At 42.8% G+C, this 17,984-nt stretch overlaps 1 protein-coding gene across 1 annotated transcript in view; it reads right to left on the bottom strand.

Annotated features, from left to right (window-relative positions):
- hif1aa (hypoxia inducible factor 1 subunit alpha a) overlaps positions 1-17,984 on the bottom strand; it is a 57,673-nt gene that overhangs the window by 7,348 nt on the left and 32,341 nt on the right. Inside the window, exons 2-13 of the mRNA XM_084311566.1 lie at positions 13,051-13,241; positions 12,271-12,422; positions 7,936-8,020; positions 7,501-7,610; positions 6,298-6,500; positions 5,921-6,027; positions 5,654-5,801; positions 2,498-2,877; positions 2,156-2,367; positions 1,662-1,784; positions 921-1,183; positions 706-814 (exon numbers count right to left, since the gene is read on the bottom strand). Coding sequence (XP_084167692.1) covers positions 706-814; positions 921-1,183; positions 1,662-1,784; positions 2,156-2,367; positions 2,498-2,877; positions 5,654-5,801; positions 5,921-6,027; positions 6,298-6,500; positions 7,501-7,610; positions 7,936-8,020; positions 12,271-12,422; positions 13,051-13,241 — 2,083 coding nt within the window. The remainder of the gene's footprint in view (positions 1-705; positions 815-920; positions 1,184-1,661; positions 1,785-2,155; positions 2,368-2,497; positions 2,878-5,653; positions 5,802-5,920; positions 6,028-6,297; positions 6,501-7,500; positions 7,611-7,935; positions 8,021-12,270; positions 12,423-13,050; positions 13,242-17,984) is intronic.

The following is a 17,984-nucleotide window of genomic DNA, read 5'->3' as shown; positions in this document are numbered from 1 at the left end:
GACCGCAGCAGTTCAAAGAGGCAGTTGTTTGGGTGGCTAGAGTCTTTTATTATTCTCTTAGGTTTGTTATGACCGTTACGTTATTTATATTTGACATTAGCTATTTATGGGTGGAATATTCTGATTCTAGCTCACTAGATCAGTCACATTAAACTGTTTATTTTCATATCGCTTGCTAGCTATGTAGCTAACGTTAGCGAGGCTAACGAAGCTGTAGCTAACGTTACTTTCCAGGCAAACCCAACTCGGCGAAGGGCTAATGTTAGCCAATTACCCCTGTGCATTGAGCATTATTTTCAGATAACAGCACATCACATCATGTATTATCCCTTACAGCTAACTAGCTAGCCATGGTAACTCCCAGCTATTACTAAAGTTGATTTCAAGACAACGCGACTCTGCAAGTTTATTTTGCTGACCCCAGTTTAAAATCTTGTTTTGCGGCGTTTGCAGCAGGCTTTGCTGCTAACGTTGGTGTAAACAAACTGCACCACGCGGAATTCCTCGCTGGACTTCCGGGGGGGGGGGCGTTCCAAGGGTGCATTCCAGTTGACATTTCTGACAGGCATTTTCCGAAGTTCATGATTCTAAACGTATACCGTCGGTGCCTACCGTCTGAACATAATATTAGTGGTTTTGACACTGCAACGTTTTCAAACCGTGGAACCGGTAACCGGCCCATGACTAATGTCGAGGAGTACTTACCAGTCCCATCACCTCCGACAGCTCCCTGACGTCGTCCAGCTTCCTCTTGCGCTGTGCGTTCTGAGCAGCCAGGGTCCTGAGCGAGACCTCTTTGTCCAACTGCGGGGTCCTGAAGCAGGAGGGATATCTTTTTTAAGCTAAACCAAAAAATCTTGAGATCTGCACTCCAAAGGAGAGGGTGTCCTGTTTGTTTTGTGCGCGAATGGAAGTCTTACCTCTTAGAAAGTATGATGGCAGGGTGGGGGGTGTTTACTGGCTCTGGGGGTGGCGGGGCTGGGGAAGACGCACGGCTGCCTGGACCGCTGAAGGGGGAGTTGGGGTAGCTGTGGACCTCCTGCGCCAGGTGGAGAGGAGAGCTCTCCAAGGATTTGTCCGAACCACACGACAGAGGCTCTTCTGGGGACAAAGTGCGCAGCTGGAAGTCATCGTCCATGGGGATGTATGGAGCCAACATCTCCAGATCATAGTCCTCCATGGCCTTAGGGGGAGGGAACAATGAGCACAGATGAGTCACAATACAGTAAAACTGGTTTTGCCTGGATTATGTCAATGATAACTCCCTATAATATAGACAAGAGCATCACAGTGCTTTGTACAGTATATGGGACTTTATCCAGTAATTGGTGGTCAATGTGTCATTTAATTGAATGAACAGTCAATGGAATTAGATCAAAATGTGATGTTTTCACAATTCTGCAATATATGGCTGCATTAGCTTCAGTGCTATCCTTGTTTGAACGGCACAAGTATACAGAATACAGTGAGTCCATGTTATGCCCTTAACCCTTTCACTACCACACTACAAAGACTTAACGCTTTCTGTAGTGTGGTAGTGAAATGGTTAACCTTCTGTAGTGTGGCAGTGAAAGGGTTAACCTTCTGTAGTGTGATAGTGAAATGGTTAACCCAAGTCAACTCTTTATTTCAATACCACTATAAAGAAACGTGCACAATACCTGCGTGGTGAAAGGGGTCTTCGGCTGCGTGTCGATGGCAAACAGCTTCTCGACCATGTCTAGTTTGAAATCTGAGCCCATGTCAGAGTCCATGGGGAAACAGAAGTCCAGCGGGCTGTCAGGCTGTAGAGGACAGAACACAGAGTCAATGAGAAGATTTGATTTGCAAGATGATATAACTGTCACCATCATTTTATTTCAACATAATCTACTCATGGTACACTGGACCAGTTCACCACTGGAACTCAATTTGCTTCCCTCGACAGCTGCAACACCATGATGCTATGAGTATTTCATGTTTATGTGTTGAGTGATATGTATAGTCTGTGTCGTGCATCGTCTTGTGAACTTCCTACGGTCCCTGTACCATGTGTGTCCGTATGAAATGTGAAAACTAGGTTGTCGTGTCATGAAGACAAACCCTTGTATTGTACTTGGCGAATAAAGACTTTCTGGTTCCGATTTTCAATCTGTGGATCTTATTGGGTTTTTACCTCTGAGGCGCTGTGGCCCAAACTTCGGCTGCCCGGTGTGATGGTGGGACCCAGGGGATAGGGCTCAGCCTTTGTGTCCCCGGGGGAGCTGCTAGGGACCCTGGGAGGGTCGCTGGGTGGCAGAGGGGAGAGGGGAAGGGCCAGCTTCTCACTGGTGGAGGGCAGCATCACATCGTTGTAGAGAGGCACCTCTTTTAGCAGGATCTCAGAGGCTGCAGGGCAGAGGACAGGCCAGGTTAGAATGCTTTGTAAGGTGTTTTAGTATGGTCCTGGATGGGAGAAACACTGACTAAACATTCAAGATAAGCATGCTCAATTTGATTTAAGTATGATGGTACTGACCAGGGCAGCTGAAGTCCAGGGAGATGATGGTGTCACCAGCAGCTGGTGCCAGTAGAGTAAGGGCCTCAGGCTCAGACTTCAGCTGGTCATAGAGGCTCAATCGAGGTTGGGTTTCGACTGTCTGGGTGAACAACTTGATCACATCCATCTCTGGGCCATTTTTGTCATTCAGCAGGAATGAAGGCATGTCTGTCTGGCAGCTCTCTACCTCTACCACTGCTTCTTCTTCCTCCTCCTCCTCATCAACATCATCATCATCATCATCTTCTTCCTCCTCCTCCTCCTCCTCCTCCTCTTCCTTGTGCTCCTGCTCCCGCTTCACTGGCTTCACATCCTCCGTCTGCTCCAGAGACAAGACCAGCTTCTCCTCCTGGATGCCACTGCAATGGAAGAGAAACGACACATATCACCTACATGCCAGGATTCTTCTGGCAAACCCTCAATTCAACACACAGTGCATGCATTGCAACTGCCGTCTCATTCCACGTGAGAGGCTACAGGTCAATTGTCCCATTTCACCATTACATTAAAGTAAACCGATCGTGCACGCTATTGCACGGGAAGCGGGTAAATCTCTCATTGAAAGGAACAGCTGTAATTAACTTTGTAAAACAGACAAGTTGTAATCCTTTGTCTTCGTTTCAGTTGTCCCGATTGTCACATCAGAAGAGTAGAGTTGCACACACACACCATCTTCACCTACAAATCAGTTTAATGAGGTCTACTTTTCCGATTTCATCAGATATCCGAAACGTAGACAGTGTGCGTGACATACTCCTTCAACACGATGCCTGCTCCCCTCTGATAAACCTGTCCAAGACATACAGGTGTTTCCTATTCAGTTTTTTAGTTGTTGCGATTGTGAAATCAATTGATGAATGTCATATGAAAGGTGGCCATCATTGCAGTAGCAAAATTGCCATTATGTTTTGACTAGTTAAAACCCCCTCCGATAAACACTCCGTTTACATAACATCGGAATAGTGAAATAGGGATATCAATAGGTTGAGTTTGTACACCCCCCCTTAAAAAAAGGACCATGCCAGCATTACTACATGTCACTGTCCATTGTCAACATCGGCCACATAAGGACCAAAACAGTTCTGGGGACTCCCTGGTGGGGAGCTCCCCAAGAACTACATACCTTCAGGGCTTTTTTTCAGTTTCGCATTCACACCGCCAATAGGAACGCTGACGTGACGTAAGCCGACCGCGCTTCTGCCTTTCCTCCCCGGCGAGCAGAGGCGGACGGTGGCCGGGCGTGTAGTGAGAAAGCTTGGCCGCGTTCCAGTTTGGCCAAATAGCGAACATTGGAAATAACGTTACTTCACCTATAAACACAACAACACTGCTTAACTTACACAATCTTGTTGTAACTAAGAGATTCGCTGGAAAAAAGAAAGTTTTCGTGCATGGATCACACTAGATTGACTAACTTACAACTAAGCATTTCCTGGTTGATAACAAGAGGTAAAATGGCCAATAGCAAACTTGAAATACTTAACCTACAAACATGAAACTGTTCTGACAGCACAGTATTGATGTAACTTAGAGATTCGCTGGGATTCATTATTTTCTTTATGCATTAGGTATTTCAGCTACAAAACGAGGTTGACTCAGGCATTGCATGTCTGCTCTCCAGTCCACGCAGCAGAGTACAGCTGAGCACACGGCTCTGTACGATACCATGAACTTGACATCTGGACCAATCACCGTACACTGGTGTCCCTACCCGGAGCTAAAAGAAAGTTCCTCAAAATGGCGTTCTAAGAACTACGAATCGTCCTCAGTTCCTGCAGTGCGGACACAAAAAAGGGGGTAGTTCCTCCAATAGTCTGAAAGTGTCTATAGTTTACATAAACCTCAACCATTTAAAAGAAAATGGTTTATTTGAGATGTTTACGTTTTGTCCATATTCAATAAACCAGGGTTCGCACAGACATTGCAAAATGAAATTCAAGAATGAACCTTCACTTTTCCAAGCACTATTTTTCATTTTAAAAGGGCATTTAAAAAGATACAATTAACTTTGAAATGGTGTTTTTATAGAGAAAAATCTGATATATGTATGGCTTAAACCAATTTCCGACAATTAGTTACACTTAAAAAAAAATCTTGATTCTGAAATGTTTTATCATGGATGAACAAAACGTTCAATGCGAATGGTTGATTTGAATTTCAAGGACATTTTAAGCACCTTGTTAAAGAATGGGGTGTTTTCAAGGAATTCCAGGCCTCGACTTATTTATTTTTTTAAATCAAGCACTTTAAGCACTTCAAGGACCTTGTGCGAACCCTGATAAACGTTACAGAATGTGTCTGAAAATGTGTGTCAACGTTAGCTAAAACCATCATTAAAAGGCTCTTCAAGCTAAAATTCAAGTTCGAAACGTAGAACTATTTTTCCAAGCCTAAAGTTGGGCTCAGCGGCTCCCGTGGCTCTGTTGTGATTCATAGCTTGGAAGGCAGAACCAAAGTACAATGGAGGCCAACCTTTGGCTACACCTCAGATGTGTGTTTTTTGTAAACAGGAAGAGGAAGTTGGACTCTGCTGGAAAGAAGCTGTATGAAGGGAAAATATAAATCATGTTCATGTTCAAGGCTGTGGTAGTTTTACACAAATATGAAAAAGAGAGTAAATGCATTTTCACAAGCTTCCCAGTTCGCCTGGACCCCACCGACCACGGCACTCGGTAAGTAGAGGTGTTTTGATATCAATGCGCACATTTGAATGGTTCGTATTAGAGTAATACAGTAATCTTTTAATTAAATGAATACCGATTTTCAAAAGGGTGTATTACCTATACCTAGCAACTTTCAAGTCTCATAGAATGTTTTTACACTGTTTCAACATGAATGGCGGTGAATGACGTTTAAAAATGTAGGCCGAGATCTACTAAAGTATACACTGTATACACTCATGGACACAACATTTGTTGAAGATGGGGTCAATCTCTGCTAATGGCAAAGTCAATTAGACTGGCATGGTCCTTTAATACCCCCCACCCCTCCACTGACAATAGGAAGGCAGAAAGGGAGACAGAGACACAGTAAGCAGACCAGAGGCGGGGCACCCAGCCACCAGATCGTCCCTGGCCACAGGTGTGTAGATCTTTCCTAACATTCACATCTCTTATTCCGTACTCTTGAACATACCTGAGAACAAAGTTGACACAGACGACGCACTGCGGCTGGGAGTTCTTGTTGTTGTAGATGACAGTGGCCTGGGTCTCCACCCACACAAAGCCCCCTTTCTTGGCTAACATTCGGTACTGGCCTGTGCTGACCTGGCCTTTCACAAACACTGGAGGAGAAGAAGAGAGACAAAGAGAGAGTGTTGGGAGTTGTAGACGGTAACAATGCACCCTGTTCCTCTTTATATGCCAAACAGCTCAAATAATCTTTCAGGTTGTTTATACTTACAGTTGTTGTGGGTCTTGGTGAGGTGGTCCGAGTCCAGAGCATGATAATATTCATAAACGGAGCGATTCAACAAATCCTCCGGGTCGTAGCCCATCAGCTCAGTGATCCTGGGAGGAACCAGAGAGATTAGCTATTCCCCAAGATCAATAAAGGAATATCTCATTTTAGATTCTTCTACTAGTGTTCACTTCATGATGTATTTATAACGACCACTAGGTGGCTCTGTAGGACTGTGCCGGTTTCTGCTTTGTTTATATCCATTTATGGGATATAAAGTGCACTATGCACAAGCTTAGCAGAGGCCTGATGTGGGCTTGATCCTTATATAAGCCTCTTTTAAAAGTCCACACAATTCTCTCTTGAGTGAGCAAACAGACCTCTCATCACAATAGGTGAACTTCATGTCCAGCGTGTGGCGGCTGAGGAAGGTCTTGGTGTCCAGGGGGAACTCGATGTTGGAGGGGTGAGGGATGGGGTCGCAGATCAGAACCAGGTAGGGGAGGGGCGGCTCCTTGTGCCCGTTGGGCGTCTGCTCGGCGGGGCTCTCGTGCACGCGCACATGGCCTGTACAATGGAGCACCTGGGGAGGGAGGACAGGAAAGGGTTAAAGAGCTTTCTTAACCCTTTCACTGCCACATTACAGAAGGTTAACCCTTTCACTACCGCACTACATAATGTTAACCCTTTCACTTCCACACTACAAAGGGTTAACACTTTCACTACCACACCACAGAAGGTTAACCGTCTGTAGTGTGGTAGTGAAAGGGTTAACTTTTTATAGTGTGGTAGTGGAAGGGTTAACATGGATGACACCTACCAAGGATGTTTAATAGTGCAGGGTATATAATTAAAAAAGGAGAGGTTTCATTAGACTGACTAATATATATATAATTAAAAAAGGAGAGGTTTCATTAGACTGACTAATATATATATATAATTAAAAAAGGAGAGGTTTCATTAGACTGACTAATAAATCAACAGTTAAGACAGGGCGGGTGTCATGAGGCTTGGAGGACAGCCGCAATGAGACATGCATTAGGATGTCTTTATTGGTCATGTACATTTTCCCATATAGCAAGAATTTGTCCTCTGCATTCAACCCATCCTAACTATTTAAGAGCAATGGGGCATCCATAGTGCGGCGCCAGCTAACAAACTCTACTGCCACTAAAGGACAAGGACAAAGGCGTGTATTTAGCACATCTACCATGGTGTGGGAGGAAAAAGATTTTTTTTTTAATTTAAGGTTAGTTTGTGTGTGTGTGTGTGTCACGTGCACACACTGTAGTTTTTGTGATGCTGTAGTTGGCCCACGACACACACGAACTAACGTTAAATAATATATATATATATATCTTTTTAAGAAAAAAGTATTTTAAACGTTTACCGTAATTTTTTTTATACACATGCAAAAAAAAACGATAAATGATGCCACTTATAAATCGATAAGTGGTCTCAGCCTTAGAGGAAACCCACACAAACAGAACAGGCAAACAACCACATAGGAAGTTAAATGTAATTTCTTCCCACAAACACCATTCTTTAGATTCTTTTTTTCTTCTCCCTGTACAAATGCTCACCTTCCATGTGGCTGACTTGACATTGACAGTGCGCCCCCTGCTGGTGAGGGTACATTTCATTCGAAGGAAAAAACTGCGTTCTGTGTTTGTTTCCTTGGCCTTCTTTGAGCCTGTGGTGATGAGAGATGGAGGGAGGGAACGGTTATGAATGAGGTTCAACATGGTTGTGTACTCTACTGTTCCGGGAATTCTGAGTGAAAGGCTATGAGAGTACACAACAGCCAACTCTAATCACTGTGACCTAGGGGCTGGAGTGGGACAATTATAACTTGTTCTGACAGTCCCCTGGTTCAAATATGCCAGCTCAGAGGAAAACACTCCCACTGGTGATTGGTGCCCAGACAGGCCTGACAGTGTGATGTGTGTACGCTTGTCTCTCTTCATTAGAGGTCTTACTTGATTGTAACGTTTCACAACGGTTGCGTCCCCCCTCACCTGTTCTGTGGACCAGCATCTCTCTCAGCTCCTCCTGGTCACAGGGATGTGTGTAGTCAAAGACACTGTGTCCCGTCAGGTCAAACTGCAGGGGAGACCACAGCACATAGATCAGTTCCAATTAGAGATGTTCCGATACCATTTTTTCCTTTCCGATCCGATTCCGATACCTAAGCTTTGGGTATCGGCCGATACCGATACTTATCCGATACCAGTGCATACATTAAAAAAATAAAAATATTATATAAACTATAAAACGTTTTTTTTTTTTTAATACTGTTTTATATATACTGTTTTTTAGTAATAACTATAAAGTAATGGTATTTATTCAACAACAGGTGATTGTATAGATTAGTATTAGTATCAGTAATTGAAAACTATCTCAATGAGTTCACCCACGGAAAGGTTGTTGGCACATTAGTTCCACACACGGACATTATTCGTTGCTGCACTTGCTTCCACAAGAAGGCTCCGTTTAGTACCAGAGGCTCTGTTGTTGTGATTTTTGCACAATAAATATTCAACATTCTCTTTTGAGACTCCGCCTCAGACTCTTATCATTTGGCACTAAAAGCTAAACATTGTCGCCGATATGGCTGTCCACAACATGTCATTAATTGTGTACGCGACGTGAAATTGTGCAATGACAACGTTACCGTGAGCTATGTTAGCTAGCATGAGCTACCGCTATATGGAAAGACTGTAACGTTACTGCCGGTGACATTGTGATTTAACTTGGAATACTCCTTTGCCAACTTGCTGTACTTTGCTTGCAGATCTGCAGCCATTATTGCTGGATTATGTGAATAGCCCCAACTTTAGCCAAGGTAACGTCAAAGCTAGCTTTCGGTTAGCTGTTCAATGCTAATAACACCAGCCACCAAGCGAACTCATCAGAGCTCCCCGTCAACAGCGCTGTCGGGACAATGGCATTTTAAGAAAGTATCTGCTCTGCTGTTAATGGCAACTGACACTTTAATTCACGGTCGATTAAGCACACGTTTGTTTTATAATGCTCACCCAGCGAAGTATGAGTATATAAAGTATCTACAGAGCCCAACGTCCGCAGTGTTGTTGATAAATTACGTCATGGTATCGGAGCGCAACATTAGAGGGTACTCGCCGATACCGATACCAGCATTTTAGGCAGTATCGGCGGCATTTCCGATACTGGTATCGGTATCGGAACAACTCTAGTTCCAATGGGTAATATACATCTTATATTTGTTCTGAGGCTTGACAGATATATTGGTCAGCTGATATTAGCCTTAGGCTAGACAGATATATTGGTCAGCTGATATTAGCCTTAGACTAGACAGATATATTGGTCAGCTGATATTAGCCTTAGGCTAGACAGATATATTAGTCACCTGATATTAGCCTTAGGCTAGACGGATATATTGGTCAGCTGATATTAGCCTTAGGCTAGACGGATATATTGGTCAGCTGATATTAGCCTTAGGCTAGACAGATATATTGGTCAGCTGATATTAGCCTTAGGCTAGACAGATATATTAAAAAAAAAAAAATCTAACCCTAACTAACCTTACTGTCATGCACTTGTCCTAATAAACTAACCTACACTGTAACACGCAACACTTTGATAAACATTGTTACTCAGCTGATAGAGTTGTACCCTTCTTGCTGTCTTGTCGTACAGAACTTGTAAGTCGCTTTGGATAAAAGTGTCAGCTAAATGACTAAATGTAAATGTAAAATGTAAATATTAGTCAGCTGATATTAGCCTCAGGATAGACAGATATATTAGTAGGGATGGGAATTGATAAGATTTTATCGATACGATTCCATTATCGATTCTGCTTATCGGTGCGATTCTTTGTCGATTCCCTTATCGATTCCTGATTCCAATTTCTAATTTACATAAATAAATTGGAAATGCAACAGAACTAAGCTGGTTAGAATAACAACATGCAACTTGACATTTCTGATTGTCATTTATTGTTGAGCCCCCATGTCAGAAAAATACAAAAACTGTAAAAAATAAAAAAATAACTATAGCCTACACTTAAATAAAATAATGTATTTGAGATTCTCTTAATTTTTTTTAATTTTTATTCTTAAACTAATTTAATCTATTGAATAACGACCTGTTGAATGTAACTACAGTTCAATATCTTAAACGAATTTAATCTATTGAACCGTAGTTGCACTCAACAGGTCATTATTCCTCTGACTTCTCCGTCTCTGGTCTTTCAGAGCGAGACGTGCAGCCAAACAGCGGGAGCATTTCGGGAGCATATGACCAAAACCCAGGCAATTTCGAGCCCTTAAGGCAGGGGTGCCCAACCTTTTTTGAACCAAGATCTACTTTTTCATTTACCACCTAGCCGAGAGCTACCAGCCAAAATTGTATATTGTAAGCCGTCATTTGAGGCTTTATAAAAGCAGCATAATGAACACAAATCCGTCAGTGCCGAGTCCGACCTCATCTTAAATAACAAACAGCATTGCTTGTTGTAGTTAACAAGGAGAGGCAGAGTTGATTATAAAAAAAAAAAAAAAAAAAAAAAAAAAATCTAATTTTATTAATCGAGATCTACTTGAAATCAGCCCGCGATCTACCTGTCGATCGCGATCGACTGGTTGGGCACCACTGCCTCAAGGAATCAAATAGTCTGCCATGGCTACATGCGTGGCGCTAACGTTATGCGCAACTGTAGGAAAAACCAGGCATCGATAAGAGGAATCGATAGTCACGGAGGCATGCGATTCCAGGAATCGGACAATTAGGAACCGGCTCCCAATCTGCACTTTAACATATGTCTGGGTTGTTTTTATTTCTGTTAGCACCGCGGATATAAGAAAGAGGTCTAGCTGAGTCAATGTTGATGGTTTTGTTGAACATTTGTATTTCACAGGAGAGAAACTGTATTCAAAGAAAGCTATTAAAATAGTCTTTGAATCTAAATATACTTTCTTTGTGTTGATTTTACATTAATTCCATGATTTTACTCAAGTAAATATCTGTTACAAGATTCGGTCTTAACTCATTCACTGCCAACGACGAGTATACTCGTTATTTGATCGTTATTTCTTTTATTCGCTATTTCCATTCATTATCCATCCAGGGAGCCTGGTGTTACCATAGGGAATGAGTCTGAGATCGCAAAAGTCCAATACCGCTGCCTGCTGGGATGCCGCTGCCTGAACCAAGGGCTTCACCCGATCGCATTGAATAGTTTTCGGGACCCCCGATTCATTATGCTGTGGTGGGTTATGTCGTGGGCCAAATGGACATACGATCTACCAGATGGCAATCAAATAATTGGAATATTCTTTTTGGAATCCCACCGGCCACAGGTAAGAGCAATTTAACGTCAATTTCAGCTTTATTGTGCCTTGTTTTTATAGCCATCACCCTGATCGGCATATGTTGTTGTACTAACGAATGCCGTTATTGACAATCAATTAATCAGAAACGACCCCCCCCCCCCTTTCATGCATTCATGATGGAACATAATACCGATCATATGCATTTGAATTTTTTATTGTAGTGTGTATAGGGACAAAATGCCAATGGATTAAGTATAATATATGTCACAGGCTATTACTAGCCTCCCAGGAATTACCCTAAACCGCTCTAAAACCATACTTATATTCACCACGGTATAAAACGGGAATGTATGAATGGAATTTTTCTCTTTTTCACATCTTGAACAATAGATACTCAATGTCAAATGGGCCATAGTATTGCATCCATAGCTATATTATATAGAATATAGTTATAGCCCTGCAAACAAGGTGGCCGACTCCATTGGTTTAATGCGTGGCAGCACATAGCCATATCCCGTTCCCAGCCATATCCCATTCCCAGCGTGGCAGAGAAAGAGTTAAGTAGAAAAATGAGATTTTTCATTTAGATTAATTACAGAAAATTGTGAGATTAATTAGTTAATTTTTTTTAATCTACTGACAGCACACATTTCTACATATATTGTTATTGACAAAGGTGCTGCAGATAAAGGACAGAATTCCTCACAGCAATATAAAATAAATTACAAAATACAAAAAATACAAGCTAAAGTTTTAACCATCCAACCAACAGAACACAACAACCATTTGTGTATTTGTTATGCTTTATTCTTCGCTCAGACCGGCACAATATCTAGGAACTATTCAATATCAGATTCCAGTGTGAACTGGTCACACTCCTGAACTGACCGCATTCGCAAATGAACAATAATGATTATGAATTTGGAGGACACTGAAGTCACAGTTTAATTTATAAATTGATGGGCAGTGTAGGCTAGCTTATTTGTGAGCAGATGATAATGAGGACATCTATGTGATCATGTGAACTCAGAGTGGACCAACCTGTGCCAGTCCCAGGCACTTGTTGACATTCTCCGAGAGATAGATCATGTCTCCATCTTCAGACAGGACCACGAGGAAGCCCTCTAGGGCCTTCAGGTAGGAGCCGCTCAGCTGGGCATCCAGTTCCGACTCCTCCGCCTCCACCGGCTCATCTGGAAGGGGGCAGGGGAGGGGAGGGGAAGGGAGAGGAATGAAGGAAAGGATGTAAGGACTCTATAAAACAAGCAGCGTTCATTAGTATTCACTGAGTGGGTTCCAAGAACATGCTTGCATTGAGGGCAGGGCACTGCGACACACACGCAAACAAAAATACAGCATGCCCCTAGGTAAGACTGACCGCAAAGGGATCTTACAGTAAATGCATGTCTGCACCTTTATAGATGTCCCAGAGTGGTTGGTACACAGTGTACAACTGTCCACCAATCAGGTTTTACACTATGTCTTGCCCACGGTATCTCATGACTGCACTATCTAGTATCAACTTGAAAGACACCCATACAAGACTTCTAGTTTTCAATTCAATACAGAATTACTGTGCTAAACTAATCCAAATGACTACAGAAGTTCCTATGTCCCAACCTATCTCTCCTGCAAATTACTCCCCATATGGTCCTCTGCAAGCACTAGATGGATAAGACAAGATGGGTGCTTTGTTAATCCCCAGGGGAAATTGGGGTAGGGGACTCCCTTTTTATAGTATTCAGTCAAAACACCTACTGAAAGAGTACGTTACTTACTACGTTTCCATCCTCAACACTCCACACACTTCCAGATACTGACCTGTGTTGAGCAAGTTTCTCATGCGCAGGTAGCTGATGGTGAGCCTCATGATGGAGGCCTTGTCCAGGTTGGAAGTGACACTGTGGGGCAGAGGCAGCTCCTGGGCTAGCTCGTAGAACACCTCCGACTCCTTCCCCCGTCGACATCGTGCCGCATCCCGTGACTTCTCCTTCCTCCGCTCCGAACTAACCCTACGGAAGACAGGTGGAGGGTCAGACACAGGCTGGTCGCCGGCGTATGGGTCCGACTCGAGCACAGATACCACCAGGGCTGGCATCCTTCCTGCCCAACAAAGGCTGCCTGCTGGTTCTAGTCTACTGCTCAGCCACTGGTCTGCCTGGGCTGCAGTCTGCAACAAGCAATCTCAGTCCAGCCACCGTCTCGCCCCATCAGACTAATTTACATACACTGTCCCTGTAGACCGTCTTATTGGCTGCTGACCAAAGGAAGTGCAGTGAGCCCCCTCTGAGTGATTGGCTGGGAGAGGGGGCTGGGTCTCCTGGTTTCTTCAGGCTGCGTTGGTGCACAGCCAGGCTACTGTACTCCACCAATCATCCTGACATGTGACATTTATTATCTAGGTTCTATGCCTCTGCTCCACTGGAGAGAGAATGATGTTGCCAACACACAGGGGAAGTAAGTGGGCAGATGACACCTACCATTAAGAGAACAGAAGAACAATGAAGATTCAACATAAGCCACAATCTGACTTCCACGTCAGTTCTTTAGCTACAGTGGTTGCAGGGTTTCCAGCCTTTGCAGTTCTTTGCAACCTTTTTGCCAAGAGCAAGTTAAATACGGAAATGTGCTGTGATTGGTCCTCAAAGGAATGTGGGCTAATCACAGTAATTGACGGTAGAGTATAAATTTGCCTTTGCTGGTCCTGAACAATGCAATCCCCCCCCCCCCCCCCCCCCCCCCTTTATTTTTTATTTTTCATAAATGGAACCAATGTCTATACTCTATTTCAATTAAAAATGTGTGACAAATGGACTAAAACTGGTCCCAAGAAGACAAGGCAACATTCTAGAAAAACTAAAAAGGTAAGGCGATGAAGCCACTGAAAACTGGCCTAAAAATTGTCAAATGTATATAGGCCTACATGTATCATATCAAACCATTGTCATTAACAGCTAATTTGGCTGCTCAGACTGTTTCTCATGTGTCTTAAAGAACACATTATTGCAATGTTTTCACCGCAATATCAGACAGACAAATATATTTCCCAAAGCAGACACACAATGGTAAATGGCTGCTTTTTTATATAGCGCTTTTATCCAAAGCGCTTTACAATTTGTTACTCACGTTTTACCCATTCACTCACACATTCACACACCGACGACAGAGGCAACCATGCAAGGTGCCAACCTGCTCATCGGGAGCAATTAGGAGTTAAGTGTCTTGCTCAAGGACACATCGACACGCTGCCCGGGAGGAGCGGGAATCGAACCGGGAACCTCCGGATTGGCAGACGACTGCTCTACCTCCCAAGCCACTGTCGGCGTCGCCCCACAATAACCAACAGTGCTTCTTGCAACAAAACCCAATGACATGCGCAGCTAGACAAGAGAAATAATCAGTGTTTGTTTCACATTTGCCCACTTTTGCTCATCGAACCAATGGCAATAAATGTATTATTATTTATACATTTATTTTTAAATCACAGATATTGACCAATACTGATATGGTTGCCGATATGATGCATCCCTACTTCTCTTAAGTTGTAAATCGGGCTGACCCGAATGCTTTGAAGCTTCAATCACTGCCATGGTAATCGATGCCAGAATCAAAACATTTCTTTACCACTCTAGAATTAGCCTACATCAGCATAAGAAATAGCTTAAAAATAATAATCCAATATTCATTGTGAAAATGTGTTCTTTCAGAGAAGGACATTCTGGTTACTCAGAAAACTCATCTTGCGCATAGCTCTCTTTAACTCAAAGCATTGAAACTTTGTGCATGGGAAGAAGCTTCGATTATCCTCTCATACTTACTACTTAAGATTCGAAGCACAAGAAAATAGTAATCCGGACAGTTTCGTTGTAAACATAGGCCCAGAATGTGATGTTTAGCCAAGTAGGCTAATATTTCCCCTTTATTAGTGATATATGCCATGCTCACAAATATGCAATCATGATCGCCAACATAAATAGCTAGGTCCATCAGCCCATCTTGATGTTGCAGAGTTTAGGCCATAATCCTTCTCACAACCTCAAATGTATTCTGGATGAGATTGGAAAACCATCACAAGAAAAAAAGAGATGGTGATTCAAAAGCAAACAATTCCGAAATGAAGGCCTAATTGAAATTGATCCGCTGTGCAGTTACAGCAACACAATTACCCAAGGCTATATTATTATTTGAAGCCCTCTGTTGAAACAAATATGGATCACGGATAACCCATTTAGTGTGCTCTGAAGAATCAATCACTTGGCCCTATTGCAAGCAAGCCAGATACTACAAGGGCATGATGTCAGACTAGGCCAAGAGTCCCTTCTCCAACAATTGATGAGCAAACTGCTCTACTCTTTTACCCTCCATGAAAGAACGTAATAGAAAGAGGTCTGTGACTTTGCAGACATGTCCAGACTCCAGAGTGACTCATCCATGGACCAACTCAGACTGAAAGGACAAAAAACAATGACAGTCATCCATATTAGGGGTCGACCAATTATCAGCACAAACGATAATTGGCTCCAATGTTGGCCAATATTTAAAAAAAGCCTCAGTCTTTCAAAGTAATTTTCCTTCACTAGAGCAGCATGGTAGTCTCCATCTCTCTCACACACACACGGTTCCCGAGAAGCAGCCAGTCTCCAACTGCTCTCTCTTCTAGTGTCAACTGTCTTTACTTGAGCCAGTGATATTGTTCATTGCTTTCCCCAAAACAAAACCGGCCGTCATTGTTTATATGAAAGCACCATTCCGTTTATTCATCCATGTGCTCGCCTCACACGTTTTCTGATCAAACCGATTACAATCTGGCCACATCAACTACCAAATGCACATAATATACACGTTTTTAGCCTTCAACTGTTAAACGGAAAGAAACCGACGGAGCTTGTGCACCAACACAAACAGTGCAGCCAGTCATTTGCTGTCCTCAAAACAACACACCCAGGGAGCGAAATTAACTTTTTGACTCACCGGCCAGTGGCGGGTAGATGGCAAGAGTCTACCCGCCAAGCATATTTCTTACCTGCCAAAATGGTTTTGATTAAAAATATATATATTTTTAAATAAAATATATATTATATAATCATACTTGTAGTTGTATTATCTGCGAGACATCGCCACCACGCAATAAGTCAAAATGCTTGCTATCTGCAAACAGCTCCACTGTCTGTTTTGGCTGTGTTGCTCTTCTAGAAAAATAATCCTTTCAGGGTTGCCTATTGAAATACTGTACACTTTCCTACTGTACACTTTCCTGGTTAATTGAAATGGGGGACCCTGATGTAAACAAGACGAAAGTCTTTCTCTGGTCTGCATCCCCTTAACAATTGTGTGTATTGAGCTGTACTGTACCCATTCTGCAATCTGTTAATAAAGTTTTCAATCAATCAATCAATCACACCTCCAGTACAGAAACATTGTTTGAGTTTGCGTGTCAGGTAGACCATTGATCGACAGTCGAGTCTGCCAATTACATCACATCGCTTGCACTCCGGTGCTGCAGCTGGACCCATTGCCCACCTCTGCTGTTGATAACGCTAGCCAAGTTATTATACACACAGATACACAGTGGGCCAGTGACTTTGGTGTAGGGGTGTAACAATGCATCGATCCTAAGGGGGAAATTCAACTGCATCGATTTGAAAATGTTAGAATAGATTATCGCAACAATTTTAATGTGTACACGTTATGTTATTGTCATGTCCGTTACAGCCAACACACAGACATACGCTACTGCATCAACGTTATGATTAACAAAGCAAGGCATTCGTTTTGTTGCATTAACGTTATACTATTGCTATCGATAAATCTAGGTGTTCTAAAATCTATTGCTATTGGTAAGAGAGACTATAATAAGTTGGTGTCTCGGAAAACGAGAGCCCTGATCGCGGAGTTTCAGGAAGTAAACAAGAAAAATGAGAGCTTCCGATTGGTCATTTGCTTTATTTCCCATGAAACCAGTCACTTCACTCTACTGTGATTGGACCGTTGGCTTGAGTGCAATGTGGGACTTGTAGTTTTTTAACGATCTCGCAGCGGAGGAAAAAAAAGACGAGAGGCTATAATCTGTATTCGCACAGCGTGCGCGTAATTGATTTTTACCGTTCGCATACAAATATTTTTAGGGGCCTGCTTATGAACTACACGTCTACATGCCACACGGCGGGCAGCCCTCTAAGTGTCATGCGCCAAAGGTAAAAACAGACCGCCCCTGGCGGGCGGCGGGCTTTAGTTTCGGTCCCTGAACACACCCCGATTTTAGAGCCGTAGCCCGGCCACAAGATATTTACATTCACATTTTGCCATTTAGCAGACACTTTTATCCAAAACAACTAACAAATTGTGAACAACAGGTCAGTAGCAACAAGTCAATTTTCACAAAATAGCCCAGTCGTATCAACTTTGGATCCATCCAACAAACTCATGCCTATCTTCCAGCACTCTCATTTTTCAGTGGCTCACCCTTCTTTTAATCCTCCATTGTTGCCATTTATACTGTTAGTATTTCCAAATTTCAGAGCAATACTCATCTATGCACTAATAATTTGATTTTAAATCTCAATATTTAAGAGAGAGCAAAGCCTCTCTTTGCAAGAACCAATTACAGGTCAACACAATATTACAGGTCAACAATATTGGAAATATGTAAGGGATAATGTATAGCTACGAGGTCATTGTCGCAAAATAATTGACCGACACAGAGTTTAAAATACCGAGCCGCCTCTGCGAGGTGTTTTAAACGTCAGTGAAGGTCA

Source organism: Notolepis coatsorum, assembly GCF_963971535.1.
Source record: "Notolepis coatsorum genome assembly, chromosome: 3".
Classification (NCBI taxonomy): Eukaryota; Metazoa; Chordata; class Actinopteri; order Aulopiformes; family Paralepididae; genus Notolepis; species Notolepis coatsorum.
This window is presented reverse-complemented; position numbering and strand designations above follow the sequence as displayed.